This window comes from Cheilinus undulatus, linkage group 6 (genome assembly GCF_018320785.1).
Source record: "Cheilinus undulatus linkage group 6, ASM1832078v1, whole genome shotgun sequence".
Lineage (NCBI taxonomy): Eukaryota > Metazoa > Chordata > Actinopteri > Labriformes > Labridae > Cheilinus > Cheilinus undulatus.
The window spans coordinates 25637769-25653678 of record NC_054870.1 but is presented as its reverse complement, the minus strand read 5'-3'; the positions used below and the strand labels follow the sequence as shown (position 1 = coordinate 25653678).

The 15910-nt window shown below is 39.4% G+C and overlaps 1 protein-coding gene across 6 annotated transcripts in view; it reads left to right on the top strand.

The window, feature by feature from the left end:
• The first annotated feature begins 38 nt into the window (after positions 1-38).
• Positions 39-15910, top strand: part of LOC121510605 (mitogen-activated protein kinase kinase kinase kinase 3-like) — a 61226-nt gene continuing 45354 nt past the window's right edge. For all 6 annotated transcript variants that reach the window (XM_041788721.1, XM_041788724.1, XM_041788719.1 and 3 more), the window contains exon 1: positions 39-261. In XM_041788721.1, coding sequence (XP_041644655.1) covers positions 163-261 — 99 coding nt within the window. In that variant the 5' untranslated portion in view covers positions 39-162. The remainder of the gene's footprint in view (positions 262-15910) is intronic.

The window sequence follows — 15910 nt, the reverse complement described above, 5'->3', positions numbered from 1 at the left end:
TGTCCATTGCGCATGCCCAATGCGCAGTGGAAGCCATGTTGGAGCTACATTGGATTCGGGCTGGGATTTTCTGACGCCGTATGTTTTTCTTAAATTATTTGTTTCTTGATACCGTTGGAGTTCGTAAACCGCGCGCGCAAAGCGCCGTAACAAGCAGTGGAAATGATGAACTCCAGTGTCGACCTGTCCCGGAGGAATCCGCAGGAGGATTTCGAGCTGATCCAGAGGATAGGAAGTGGCACATACGGAGATGTGTACAAGGTAAAACTGCAGTGAGGGTATCAGCCACACAATTCCATTATCGGACACGGGCTGGTTCACACTTAATGCTCTCACTTGCGCGTCATGGACATTGTTATACCAGTAAAATGACAAGAATTTAGTCATTCATATCTTGATTTAGAACTCAGAATTTCTGTGTGATTATTTACTAGTGCAGTATTCAGTTTGCCAGGACAAATTCCATTATCGGACATGCAGCTGGCGGTCTGTTGTGTTATTGTTTTGACCACCCCCTTTGACGTTTTTTCCTATGGTTTGAGCTCAAGGTTAACATGAATTATTTTTAAAGTTGTAACGGTCATTTTATGAAACAACATGTAATACCACTGCTATTGTTGACACTGACTGTTAACGGTGATTGAAGCTCTGGCTCAGAACTCTGGACCTGCCGAGAGGACATCACTGATCTGACTTCAGTTTTACCAATACGCAAAATATGCAGGGACTTTTTGGATTAGTATACAGAGCTCATTACATCCATAGTACGGTGATTGCTACCGTAAATAACAACAAACAAGTTGTCCGATGATAGACGTCTAGCCGTTAGCTGTCCGGGAACGGACGCAGTTAGCTAACCTGATAGCATCTGGATGCTAACCAGGCTCCTAGCTGTTTTGTGTGAACCTTTTAGCAAAATAAAAAGGAAACAGAGATATGTTGCCGTTTTTGAAGGTAATAGCAAGCTGGGGAACTATCACGGTGTCACCTTGAAACGTGGTGTACTAGGGCTTTTGCTAATTTGTCCAAATTGTCTCTGTTTTGCCGTGACACAGACTGACAGCTGCCTGCCTTTGAATCCACTTTAGCTAAAGCGCTGAGGGATGAGCAATATACATCAACAACCGTAGTATACTAACCCACTTTTCCGTTTATTTACTGCATTTTCACACCGTTTAGCATTAGTTGTCCTTAGAAATAATCTTGAATGTTTAGGTGTCTTTGAACTATCTGGTTTAAGTCGCGTTATAGCTCTTCTCTTTGGCCCTCCACTGAACTAAGTTAGGGCCTGTGCTTGGAGCATACAGCCTGCATCCACAAGGAAAGGAAGTTCCTGAATTACAACCCAGCACAAGCACCTTGAGTAAACTCTATATATGCAGTTTCAAACATGGTTATGTAAAACAACCCAGGCCATTAAAACATGAACAACTACAATGTTGTCAGACTCCATGCAAAATTTCTTAGCATCTCTTTAAAACAGTAAGTTAATTCAGCTGCAGACCTGAGAGCAGATGTCATCATACATAATGGTATTGCTGCTATAAATCCATGGCTGAGCACCTTAGATGCATGCTAGGTTGCTCTTGAATGTTGTTTTCACACCATTTCAGGTTAATAAATAATAAAGTATGATAAATCTAGAATAAATGCACTACTTCTCATGAAACATAAGCTAAGGGAGCATACTGATGTCTCTTGTTGCAAAATATTGTTTGATCAGCCTTACCGGTTTATAAACAGGTGCATCAGCTCTATCACAGTCAGGTTATGTAAGGTAAACATCTACACACTAAACTCTGTGGTTGTTTGTGTCTCAGTCTTTCTGTTGAGGAATTTAATTTCACTGCTTTTTGAAGGAGACTTCTTGTAGACTGTAACTTCATTTAATACTTCCGCAGAACTGCATGATGTCCAATTAACCTCACAACCCTTTGTTGTGAAAGGAATATTCCCTCATCATAAAGGCTAGGGTAATGATTTTTTTCTTTGAGGCCAAACAGACACACCAAAGGATTCTTCCTTTTTTGTGTGGTCCATATTTCATCCCTCCCTGCTGCAGCTGGCCTTGTTTGTTTCTAATTTAGGTTCCATATCTTGCCTTGTTGCAGCCACACAGGTCTGACAGGACCTCTTCAGCAGGTCAGCAGCTCAGAGCAAACCTGTCACAAACACTATACAGCTGATTAATGTGTCTACAATGGCACACTAGCAGAGGCTTTTCTTAATGGCAGAATTTTTTACCAAAACTCCTCAGCGTTGGCATTTTGCATTGAATTAACTAGTGGATGCATCCTTTCTCAGTGCTTATTTCTGTGGAAAATACAATTCTAAATGATAACACCTTGCTGGAGGACACTTGTGTGGATCAAACCTGAAACCTCTGGGTTAAAGGATGTGCTTCTAAGCAGCAGTGCACTTGGTAAACCTCACTGAGTGATGCCTATATTTGGTTCTACCGCTGTGTGAAAATCTGTGGCTTGGACAGGAATGTTTGAGCAGGAAACAAAGTGTGAACTCGAGCTGGCTTGTTTTCTCCTCTGTTTGTGGCCCTTCCTCTGTCTGTATCAGGGAGAAATTAAAGGAGGATTGGCTGTCAGTGAGTCTAGCTTCCTGGGCAAAAGGTCACAGGTTTGATGAAGAGGATGCCTATTTGGACCAGTAAACTGGTGTCTTTGAGTTTTGTCGGGGCGGTATTTTCTCAATCTACTGACACTGTATGCTGATAGGTGGTTTTGGTGAAACTAGGACATTTCCATGTAAGAACTCAGGCCAGGATTCAGTTATTTCTGTCTGGACTGCATCCTTTGAAAAGTGTTAGCCCCTCATCAGCATTCAGAGAATACAGTAACACCAAAACTCTCCATTGTTACTCTGACTAATGAAGTTCCTTAAGGCAGGGAGAGGCCAGGGTGATATTTACAGACACCCTCAGGCCATTTAGTGGCAGATAAAAGAAAACAAAGGCATGTACAGCTGTGTCATCATTTATCAGTGTTTCACACTGTTCTAATTATCATGCTCTTTCAGTTTGATTCATTGTAAAAATACAGATTTCAACAGTCTTAATGAAGAAAAAATAGTTCCTCATTGAGTTTTCACCTGGGTTGGTTCCTGAAATACTGTGCAGTAGCAGATGAGCATCTAACCCTAACCGTTCAGTGTAAATAACCTCAACAGAACATGCCCACATTAGATTAACTGTTCCTGGAGTCATATCATTAGCTGTGTGTCAATACTGCAGGATAGCTCTACTCCACTGCTACCAGAGGAAGCAGCAGCACTGAGAGATTTCCAATTTTTAAACCCCAGGCTGCTTCAAGTCAAAGGCAAAGATTTGATTCACTTCAACTTGCATTAGCATGATGCCAGTTAACTTCACTTCACTACATGCTTATGCTGAGGCAAACCAGATTTCAGTGTTACGTGTTACACATTACACCATTACTTAAACAGACCAGAGAAGAGAAACATTATAGCGGCCCAGCTTTCAATAAAAGGACCGTTTGTTGCAGATTTCAAAGATGCTGTAAGTATTGATTTTTCACTTTCTGTGGGTTCAGAGGAGAGGCTACAATTCTTTGCTTTAGCAGCCCCACTTTGTCATAAAAAACTGCTTTAAAAAGCGTCAACAAATACTAAGCTCACCTTTATGTGCTGCTCCATTGAAACCTGCAGCAATAGCTATCCTTGCTTTCTCTCAGAGGAGCCAGCACAGCCAGAATATTTACCAGTACACAGCAGGATCCAACATAACATTTGTTGTGGAAATAGGATGACTGGCTTGTTTTGTAAAGGTGACACTGATTGAAAATGAGGAAATATAAATGTAGAAGAAGGAGTTACTGATCAGTTATTGACCGATCAATTTCAGTAGCAGCAGTGTGCTCTGGAAACCTCTCAGCCACCTTGATATTTTTGGAGTTGGCGTAAGGGGTAGGCAATGCTATCAGCCTGTGTTTATTCAGTTTTTGTTGCTTTACCAGCACGATCAAAAAATATCCCATTTCTTACATGTTGACTTTGGGTGTCAGATCATCTTTAGGAAAGAAAGTAGTACTTTAGTACTTTCGGCTTTCTTGGCAGAGGTACCACTCAGATCCCTTTGGACTGCACCTTTACCAGATTCAACAGGGAAAAATATCCTCTGTCTCTTCATAGAATAGCACAGGCCTTCATCACTCCTCTATCATCTAAGACATAGTGGCTGCCTGTGTTTGCATTGACATACTTGACTGTTTTTTATTCCAGAGTGATGTGGATAAATGTGGTGACGGTAAAAATTTCCCCTGACCAGACCTTTGTGTGTGTGGCACAGCTGGGCAGCTGTGCTCCAGGAATGCAAGACTCCTCACTTCCTCAGTGTGTTTGTGTGGAGGTGTGTGCGTGCTCAATTCATGTCCTATTGTTTCACACAGGCATAACGCACACACAACTAGGTGATTGTATTCTCACATACATACACACATGCACAGATGGCTGCAGAGTCACAAATAAACCATCCTGTTTTCGTCGGTGTTCCTCCAGTTGTTTGAACGCTCTGATAGGTAACTGAAGCTCCCTTGCCTGGTGCTCTGGCCTCTGTTCACCAAGTCCTGTTAATGTTCTGTGCAGGAATTTGTCTCGGCGCCATTGGTGCTGTGACATATTGATAACTTGCATAGTCACACAGAAGTTAATAACAGTGTGGTGGCAAGGGACAAAACCAGATGTACTAGTAAAAATAGCCCTATGCAGTCATTTTACATCCAGCTAATGTGCATTCAGGCCACATTATTTGAAGTTTAAAGGCTCATAAACAAGGAAGTTACAAAATCAAATAGTCAGCATATTAGTGATTTATTTTTGTTTTGCTCCAATACCCAGGCTTTGGGTATCTGCTGATACAGATCCCATCTCACTGTGAAGATTACACTGAACCATTAATGTGTAAGGTTGCATCAGATTTCACTTACCTAACTTGGTTAAACAGCTTGAAACTGATGAATACATTATAATTGACACTGTTACCACATTTTGCCCCAATCTTTGTAGCACAGCTCTGTCGACAGAGAGTTGGCTCCCATGTTGTGTGTGTCTTTTTTATGTTGCCAGCATTAGCTATCAAATGTCATGCAAATGTCAGCAAACTGATTAGGAATTTCCTTGATAATAGTTGAATTAGAGTCACTAGTGTGTGACCTGTTGAACATTTTAGCCTGTAGCATTGCTCTGTATTGTAGCAGCAAATATCTAGATATTTAATAGCTTTTACATCCAATTAACCTTGCAAAGGAGATGGACTGGTTATATTCCATGTCTGTTTATAATGTAAAGTATTCTTGCAGAGAAACGCTTTCAATTGGTTTTGCACATTTTGAAAACGTTCTGAAATGCTGAAAACTGACCTGACCAATTAGCTTCATCAGAGGAAAATGAGGTGGTAGCTACAGTCGGAGTTTAGTTGTACTAGAAGCTGGTAATAATGGCTGCTTCTAGTGTAGTGTTAAGCAGAGATGTAGAAATAGTATAAGAAGTTTTATCAGAACTGAACAACATTTCTGTCTTAACAAAAGAGTAAAGCACAGCACTGAAAGCTTTTCCTGATGGAAAAGTTGTTTTCGTATTTAAAAATTTTTTTTGTTTGTTTTTTTTTAAACTTCACATTACATTGGCTGTGTTGAAGTCTATGTTTATGAGTTCTCTCTGACCGATATGAAATAGTCTTTGAGGCTCTTTTGAAGAGAGGACATCCAGACTGACTGGGACAGACCTAGGGCTCTCTCCCTCATCTCTTGGAGGCTGTTGTCCCTCACTGGCCATGTCCTTCTTCTCAGTTGGTTTTAACGGAGTGCCCACCAAAACATAATAGTCAGAAATTAGACGTCAAATGGAAGTAACGTTTGCATTTATGTGAAATGATCATGAACTCAGTCCCTTAAATATCCCCAGTGAATGAGAGGGTGGTAGAGGTACTGAGAGCAATGGTTTTGAGAGTAAGAGAAATAAGGATTAATTAGAGATCACAATGCTTACCTTTAAAGTAAATGTTCAGGTATCCTCCATGAGGTAGAAGACACAGTGACAGAGCAAGAAACCCTCAAACTGGCTGTACTTCTTCACTTGACCCACGGGGCAGAACATGAGCTTTAACCAGTCACAGACACTGTTCCACCTGAACCAGAAAATTAGAGAAATATCGGAAAGATTATTGTCTCATGTAAAAGTCCTATCATTCATGCTCTCCTGTGACACAGAGAAACCTTAAAAGCTTGTGATTAACTCCATACAGTATGTTTAGTTATTGAACCTACCTTGAAACTTGACCGCTGATAAGGAGTCAGAGTGAGAGTCTTCAATATTGTTACTGCAATTCCAAAAAGGGTTAAAACTGCCAAAACAAAAGCATGGCTATTTTAGTTTGATTTGAATATGACAACATAGCATAAACACAGTCAGGAAAACTTCTACTGCACTAATACAGCAGAGCTAGCTTAACTAAAACATGACAACCATAGGTCCATTAATATAAATCCTGCAGTGACAGACTTTCAAATGAACATTATACACAGTGAGAAGTATTATACAATGAGAGAAGTGCAACTGTGAAAAGAAAACACATCACAACAGCTATTTACTTATTTAAAGTACTTAGAAATACTCTTTAACTACTTTATTTAAAAAACTGTACTCCTGTAAGTCAATCTCAATTCCAGATCAGCATGCGGAGGCTGTAAATCTTTCTTATACCTTCGTCATGACCAGTGTTGGACAAGTCACTGAAAAATAGTAACTAGTTACAGTTAGTAGTTACTGCTTGCAAAAAGTAACTGAGTTAGTAACTGAGTTACTGCATTGTAAATGTAACTAGTTACTTTGAAAAGTAACTCAGGCATTACTTTTTTACTTCAATCCTCATTGTAGCCTACACATCACATTCATTTGTGTTGTGGCAGGGTGAGGGTTAATGACTATTTTCTTATAACATTGTAGCCATTATCATTATGTTGGAAAGTGGTGAAACAATAGAAATGTTTTCAACTTTTGACACTGTTAAAGTTTAAGAAGTCTAAAATAGATGTTCTGTATTGACAGTGTACGTATTAAATCCCAGCTGCTCTCTAAATTTCTTTCTGCATCACGGTCCTCTCTCGTCTTATGTTTTTTTTTTTAATCTCATTCTTTCTCTGAAGGCAGCGGACTCTACAGCTTATATCAGCATGTCTTTAACAACATACCTTGCTATTAGTCTGATAGTGCTGCCTTGGTGAGACACGGTGGCGGTGGTTTAAAATCCAGCCTTGGTTGTTTACATGGAGTGGCTCCACCTTGGTCTGCCAGGCTAATGTGAGCTGTACCTGGGTTAGAGGTGTTTGTAGCATCTGGCTCTCTGGAAGCTAGCTTAGCAGTAGCGTGTGTTTAACTCAGTACTTCGTAAGGTTGGAATAACTGTTCTTGGCAGTGGGAAAGTTTATTTCCCTGTTCTTGTTCGCCCTGTATCCTGAGGAGGGAAAAGTAATGTTGGTGTTTTCAAGACAGAGAACTCACACCCGAGTGCTCAGCCATGATGTGTGTGCATGCTTCAGTGCCTGTTTTTGTTTGTGTGTGTCTGCAGAGGCTCGATTTTCTCACAGGATGCTGATGTACTTACGGTCCTGTCACATCATCCGCCGAACCGGATGTTTACTGACCTTCATCAATGAGTTGGCGGCTGTAAAAGTAACGAGTAACGTGTGATTTAAATTCTCTAGCGTGACGCTACTAGTCACAATAAAAAGTAACGGAGTTACTGTAAAGCATTACTTAGTTATTTTCCACAGATTGAGCAGGATTGAGGAGTGATGTGGATGATGTTGAAATGAAACTCCAGAGCCGGCTCAGGTCTAAGGTGTTTCCTTAACAAATACAGTACTCTCCTGTACTTTTTGTGTCTTCCTGTGTTGAATACCGTGAGTCAGTGCTATTCACAGTAAAATGCTTTACTTCACGGAAGATGGCATGAGTTTCAAAATTACTTCCCAGAATGCACTGTGTTCTAAAGTACCATACTGTTTCAGTGGGAAATGACATAATAATGTTAGAATCTGGCTGTATTTTTCAGGAATTTGTTGCGAGGTACACGTCAATCACAAGTAGCCTATAACAGTCATATGAGATTCTGGTCAGCTCAACCACTTTAATTTGAGAGACTGGTCAGCTTCTCTCTTTAAGACTAGATGGACTGTTAGCACAGAGGCTAGGCTGAACAGTAATGCAGATGGGTACATTTGCTTCATGTTATTTAGCAAATTTCAAAGATTAAAAGCATAGAATATATAACATTGTGGTCAGTGTACATCATATTGAAATAATTCCCAGTGTTTTTTCTGTCTGTCACTTGTTTTAGCAGTATTTTGGCCATCACATGCTTGTTCTTCTGCTTGCAGTGCACTGCTCAGCTGTTCAAGTCCATCGCCTCAATGTAATTTTCACAGAGTAGACTGATAGTTATGAAGCACATATTGATATTTTTGCATTGCAGTTTGATAAATACATTTTTAAAGAACAGCTTGTTGCCACAGTTTAAGTCAACTACAACTGTCATTATTTTCCCCTTTGTTCAGAACTGGATGATAACAAAAGGTCTGCAAAGACATGCTATATTTAGCATGTCCAGAGTGCAGACACAGAATGGTATCACACTTCTTTGCGGGATGGTTCAACACAAAAGAAGTCATGGTGTGACAGGTGAGGCAGGGCATATCTCCTCCCCCCCCCCTGCACATGCAGCACCATTTAGCTGTTTCTCAGCGGGAAACTCTCAACTCAGCAAGTTTACTTTCCAGCTTCTGTGGAGCTGCTACTGCCTGTCACAGGGATGATTCCTTTCTTCAACTGGGCACATTTACAGTATATTAAGCTCAGAGTAACTATGAAGACTGGCCGTAGAGTAGGGCTGGGCGATTAGGACCAAAATGTATATCTCGATATATTTCAGCTATATCTCGATATTCGATATATATCTCGTCCGTGAAGAAGGAATAAAAACAGATTCAGTTTTGAGTCAAATCCACATGAACTGAATACTGTCTTTTATTGAACCAGTTGCATAGGTTGACATGGACATTAATTACATGAAAAGAAACTACTTGTATATAAATTAATAAAGAATTAAATAAATTAAATCAAGAAATAAAGTAAATTATTAAAGTAATAAATAAAGTAAAGTAATAAGTAGTTATATGAAGTGAATTTCTTCTCTGCAAAACAAAATACATATAGCTGTGCAAATAAGCAAAATGTAAAAAGAGATAATTCAAAACACAAATAACATTTACTTCGTCTGACAAAGTTGCTTTTCTCTGAGATTGGTAGTTCTTTCTATTAAAAGTGCTTTCTCTTGTGAACAGCCCCTGAGTCCTGGACATTCAAATGTTTTGTTTCAATAAACAAAGTAAACTGACATGGGCAATGTAACAAATATGCCTTCTTGTGTTAAGCTCACAAAAAAGGAAACGTGAGAACAAAAACTTAGGCAGGCCAGGCCCCGCTGCTCAACACCTCACAGATTCTGTGCTAGGAACACCAGCCTGTCAACAGAATTAGGCTTCAAGGATGCTCTATGGCAGGTTTGGTTCGCATTCACATTACTCTTGGCTCAAACGGACCAAACTGTCTTAACACCCACAAACTCTGCCCGTTAGGGGTGCTGTTGTCACAAACAAACGGTGTTCAGGAAGAAACGACGGCCTAGAAGAAAACCAGAAATTCAGTTCCTTCTGCCGGTCTTTTTTTCCACATAAACGATGAAAAAACACCTAATTTATGCTGTCTTGGAGTTTTTGCTTTTGCACTGGGGCATTTTGAGCAGCTAGCGAGGCAGTGAGCTGTCTAGCATGTCGTTCTTTTCATGATACGAATAAATGAGCACAGACTACGACGTGTTGCTATGGGTACACAGGCGCTAAGCAAGGTACCGACATGTGTTTGAGTGTATTAAATCACATATAAATCCTATATCAATATGCTTTATGCCTCTTCCTGTCTTTGGTTCACAAGTTGGTCCGCACTCTTCATACTGCACCCTGTGCCGCTGCTGCAAATGATGATAGGGATTCTTCATGCTTGAGTCTTTAGTTGCAACTTGTTTTCCACACTCTCTACAAAAAACCATTAATTTGCTTATCATCTGATGTCTTAAAACAAAACCATTTCCAAATGATAGAGCCACTATTTTTCTTCTTACCGACTAACTCTTCGACTACACTCATTTTGTTAGCGGTCTCCATGTTGTCTGTGTTGTTGTGGTGAGAGGGGGAGGGGGTGGGTCCTTGAGTTTCGTGAGGTCTCGGAGGGGGAGGGAGCGGTGGGCTTTTGACTTTAGTGAAGTTTGGGGGGGGGGCAAAGAGCAACACAGAGTCAAGAGAAGTAGGCGAAATGACAACTCACGTTTAAGTGTTTTAACGTAAAATAATTATATTGATATAACGATATTGTCCTGTGTCATATCTCGTATAGAAATATATCGATATAGATTAAAATCTCGAGGTATCGCCCAGCCCTACTGTAGAGCTATATCTTAGTTGCCACACATTGAATAGATAGCTATAAACCACATATTGGAAGGGTTTAGTTTGTGGGCGGTTCTCTTTCTGATGAGTGTGACCTGTATTATTAGTCAATGTCCAATATATTAGTCTGCTGTACTTATAATTGTTTAATTTGTTGTTCCTGTCATTCCCTGTATGTGAATGGTTTACATATCAAGGGTTTACTGTATTTTTAAATCAATAACAGTGCAAAACATGTGCTTAAGTCACATACAAAAGATGTCCGTGTTTCTCTATATATTAGCATACAGAGTAATATTTTGGCTGCAATAAATCCTGGAGTATGATAAAGCAAAGCAGAAAAAGCTCCTATCTGATATGAAATTATACTAGCTAAAAATATATAACAATCAACAACAGAAAGTGTAATGTTATACATTCAGGCAGACAGTGTTGATATTGGTAAAGATGTCAAAAGTTCCACTTGAAATATACATTTATATTTTTGGGAACAAGAGGAGGTTTAAAGGCAAGTCTGTGTGTGGTGATGTGTGATGCAACATTATTCCTTATTACGTGTACCCCTGTCAGTTGTTTTAAGGATATAAATGCATGAATAGATGTGCATCTTTTTGGGTAGGGTGAAACTGTGTTGGCTGATATCCTATTTACCTTCCTCTCCAGTGTTCTGATGACCAATGCAGCCCTCAGCAGGACTACAGTGTTACTTAACTTTAAGCTGCTGTATTACTAAGCATCCAGCTTTAGGTCATTGAGGCATTTTTCAGCACCTTTGCGTTTATGCTTGTTCCCTGTTACAACTCTGCTGCTGAACCAGGTCAGTAGATCTTGGCACCATGTAAGTACAATTGCCCAATCTTATTTTGAGACTGTGTGCTCATGTGATGCAGTGTTAATTTCATCGACTAAAACTATGACTAAAACTATTCGTCGACAGCCTTTTTTTCCCATGACAAAACTAGACTAAAACTAACAAAAATAGATCTGTGATGACTAAAACTGACAAAAACTAGCTTAAGTTTTCGTCAAGATGACTAAAACTAGACTAAAATGTAATTTAGTTTTCGTCAGCCATTTAAAGTCGGTGTATCTCCACTGTGGGTAAATCCATCAAAAAACAAAGCAGCTGTATCTATTTTGCCTCTCAGCTGTAGAAAGCAGGGACCCCAGGTTTGGCTGGGTGAACAGAACACACTACCATGACTTTGTCACAGATTTAAGCAAGAAAATAGATGCTTGGTCTTAAAATAAAGACTTAAATGTGAGGACTTTTTATGGACTAAAACTAGCCTGAAATGTTTTTGAGTTTTCGTCGACTAAAACTATACTAAAATTAAAAAGGGTAGAGATGACTAAAATGTGACTAAAACTAAAATACATTCCATTTAAAGACTAAAGCTAAGACTAAAATTAAAAATAGCTGCCAAAATTAACACTGGAGTGATGGTTCACTCAAAGCTGACCAGGGCAGTGTAACAGTTTGATACCTGCCGGTTGCTTTTTAAGAAACATTGATGCGAGCCATTGAGAGTGGCAGGAAGGCTTCTGTGTGAAATAAAGACTCTCTGACTCCTCTGAAAGTGTAATTACATACTCATAGTAGTGTATGTATTCATACATACCAAGTGTTTGGGTGGGTCACTGTGGAAGGGGTGTGTGAAGTATGCGCTGTTATGTGGCTTTGCAGGCCAACACTGAATGTAGATGCCTGTTGTGACAGAGATTGAATCAGTAACTTTCATTCACAGACTGTTGTATATAAAGGTGGATAACACAGTTTCCTCCTGGAAGTAAAGCCAAACAATTTGTAGTACTGTAAACCCCAAAACAGTTTGCGTTTCCAACCCTAACCCTCACTTGGTGGACTGTAGACATAGACATTATATACGTAGACGCCTCATTGGCCAGTGGGCCGTACGTCAACTCCGCCGCCATCTTGCCAGAGGTATTCCTGGTTAAGATGCATTAACTACTCCTGTGCTGGGGCTGACAAGATTGCGTGGAATAACACTTCAAACAATAACAAAACCCTTCATCCCTTATTTACTTGCATTTGTTTATGGAACGGTCTATCCTCTGGCAATATGGTGGACACAGTCAATGAGGCGTCTACGTATGTAATGTCTATGGACTGTAGAGCCTTTGCATGTGATGTCACAGGCAGCAGGAGTCTGCTGTTCCAACAGCTGAGTACATTCATAAAGAAACAAAATAAAGCTGAGCTTTTACAAAAGATACCACAAGCAACTCGATACTCGATGCTCCTTCCTCTTACCTCAAAAGAAAACCGTACATTTAGGCCTATGTGATTTCTATTTTGTTAAATACCTAAGGTATTTCCATGAACATTTAAGAAAGTGAATGTATCTAACGCTTTACACAACACAATGTAAAAGCTGAGAGCTGCACTGTGATAGTTTGTCACATTTAAATAAACTAAAGGTTTAACAGGTGTTAAAACCAAACAACATTACATTGATCTCGTTTTAAAATAGGCTGCAGCCTGAAGTTTTACAAATAGATTTAACAACCATGGAGCAATCTTTTCACAGGCTACCTAAATTAAAAAGAAGAAGATGAATAACTAGCTACAATACAGAGAATCAGCTGGTCTGAATCTTCATATTCACAAAACTTGCAAGCATTTTAGTATTACTGACAGAGCCCATAATTTGCTCTCAGAACAGAGGGCCTTTTAATTCTTTATGCTGGATTAAATGACTCCTCTGGGTGCATGAATTTGCCATGTACAGAGGAAGGAGTTAAAATAAAAAAGTTACTCAGCTAAATTGAAGTGGCGCTGAGAGCTTTGGGATGATTTGTGTGTGTGCATCATGTATGCGTGTGTTTGTGAGTGTGTCTGCGCATTTATGTCTGTTTTGCTTCAGTGAGTGGAGATTTTAGTTGGAAAACAAGTGTGTTCACTAAAACACTTCATTTCATGCAGCTTCTCACCTCACCTGTTCCCCCCTGGGGCTACGTGTTAATCAGTGGCTGAGCTGTGGAGCTGTTAAAGCGAGCCCTTAGAGGAACAATTCTCTAATGTTGTTCTGTTACAATTTGAACTAAAAGGATTACTAATCAAGTCTTGCTTTATTTAAAACTCAGCCATAAATTTCCAGAAACAGTGGTACCAAGCATTGCTGCAAATACTTTTTTTTTTTAAAGAGTATCTTTTTGAGATTTTTGCCTTTAGAGAGACAGGAAACATGCACCAAACATGTGCTGGGAGCAGGAATGGATCCGAGTCCATTGAGGAACACAGCCTCAGCATGTGGGTGCCTGCTCCACCAATCAAGCCAGACTGGTGCCCTGCAAATGCCTCTTTAACAGTTGATGAAACCGCTGATTATGCCTTTGATTGATTAAGTAGCTGATGATTGTGTCATGTTAATCAGTGGTTTCAGTAGACTTAGATGTTTTTCTACAATGCATTATTTTAACCCGAACCCAAAGATGATAAATTTACTCTAACAGAGAAGGAAAGAAACACAAAAATATAAAAATGTCTAAAATAGAATAGAAATCAAAATAGAAGATGACTCATTCAGTAAGTAGCAGTCAGTCAGACTGTCTTCCTTATTATTAACACCTTGGCTACTTGAAAAACATATCTTTTCCTTTGCTTTGAAGAAAGTGTTTTAGAAAAAAACTAAACAACTGTTTGTCCTTATTTCTATATTAATGATTTTATTTTATTTTTTTAAATATATGAATCTTTCATGTGACAGTCAGGAGTTTAGAGGTTTCACATGACAGTAGTTTTAAAATCGAAAACCTCATTATGTACTGTTATGTAATGTCACCAAATGAGCTCAAAACAAGGAAAAATTCCTTTTCTGCTTGGCGTATGAAAGAGTTATTTTAAGGTTGGAGAAGTTGATTTTTTATTATCCAAATCACCATATATCTCTTGGAAAAATCTTGTCAAGGAAACTGGACAACCAGCAACTCCTGGTGTTGTTGTTGCCCTAGGCATGTTGAAACACCGACACTTACTGCAGCAGAGCTGCTCAACGGCTCTCTCCAAGGGGCTCTGGTTATGACAGGCTGCTCTGATGTGAGAGATTTTTTTGTATTTTTGTCCCCTTCTCTAGGCAGTCACTCCAAAAGTCAGCTCTAAGTAAGTGCTTATAACGCAGTAAGGGTTTTAAAATGTCAAGAAACAATGGTATAAGAAAACTTCAGTGAACTGTTCAGAGAGCAAAAGAACTGACAAAGAGGATAAAAGATTGCTATAGTGTTCTTTTTCCTTAGTTTTTTCTTTTTATTTATCACAAGTAAAGGCATTCCTCTCAACAAAAAGCTCGTATCATGGGTATGTTATTTCTCATAATAAATTTTAAGAAATCCATTTCATTCTTGTGCTTTTTTGTACAAATATGAAGTACTTTATTTTACAAAATACACTTTACAATACTAAAACTCTTAACTTACCGTATTTTAATGTTTTACAATATTTACAGAATAAGGAATCAAAATATAGGATAAAAACAGAAGACTGGTGCCAAGTGCACACAGAATCTGGCCATGAATAAAAACACATCATACCACAGTTAGACCGGCCACATTAAAGCTGCATTACAGCAAATGAGCTCCAGTACCTCAATAATGAAGACTGAATCCAGTTTTCATAAACAGATGCTGCTGCTGAGTTGGCAGACTCGATTTTAAAAAGCTGTCCTGACTGTTTAAGATGAAATCACAACATTAAAAGCTGTTATGTAATTTAAGTCTTGCTGCTAATTTCCATCACTACCACTAGATGACTGAGAAAGTAAAGTGGTTTAATCCTCTGCTGTGAGCCTGTGACCTGAGATGACTCTTCTCTGCCGTGAGATCAACTTCCCTACCATGACCTCTGACCTTTATATAAGTCAGTCATTTGACAAGTTGCCCGGTCGTACTTGACCTTACATTACTACTGGCACGCAGGATTAAGTAAGCAGTACAAGCTGTAGTGAGGACATTTACTTAGTTAAAGAGAGCACCAGAGCAAATAACTTTGAATGAATTGACTGGTTCACCTTTTTTCACGCAGCTTGACTCCAGTGTGACAATTTTAAGAGTGTAGGGAGCTGCTGCTGCTCTGGTTGTTGGTCTTTATTTTCATGGCAAGAGAGAGGAGAAAGTGAAATGCTGTGCTGATCTTCTACAGGGCTTAGCTGCACTGAGTGCATCACAGTCATACACACTAAACACATGAGGCTTTAGTGAGGTGATACTGATGGCTGTGAGCTAAGTTTCTCCATTACTGTGTAACAGAAGCTCACATCAACCTAGTGCTGATGTGAACATTTCATAAACCAAACCCTTTATCCAGGACTCTTGCCTCTGCTTAGAGGATAAAACTGCTTTTGAATAATTTGATGGGCATTTTA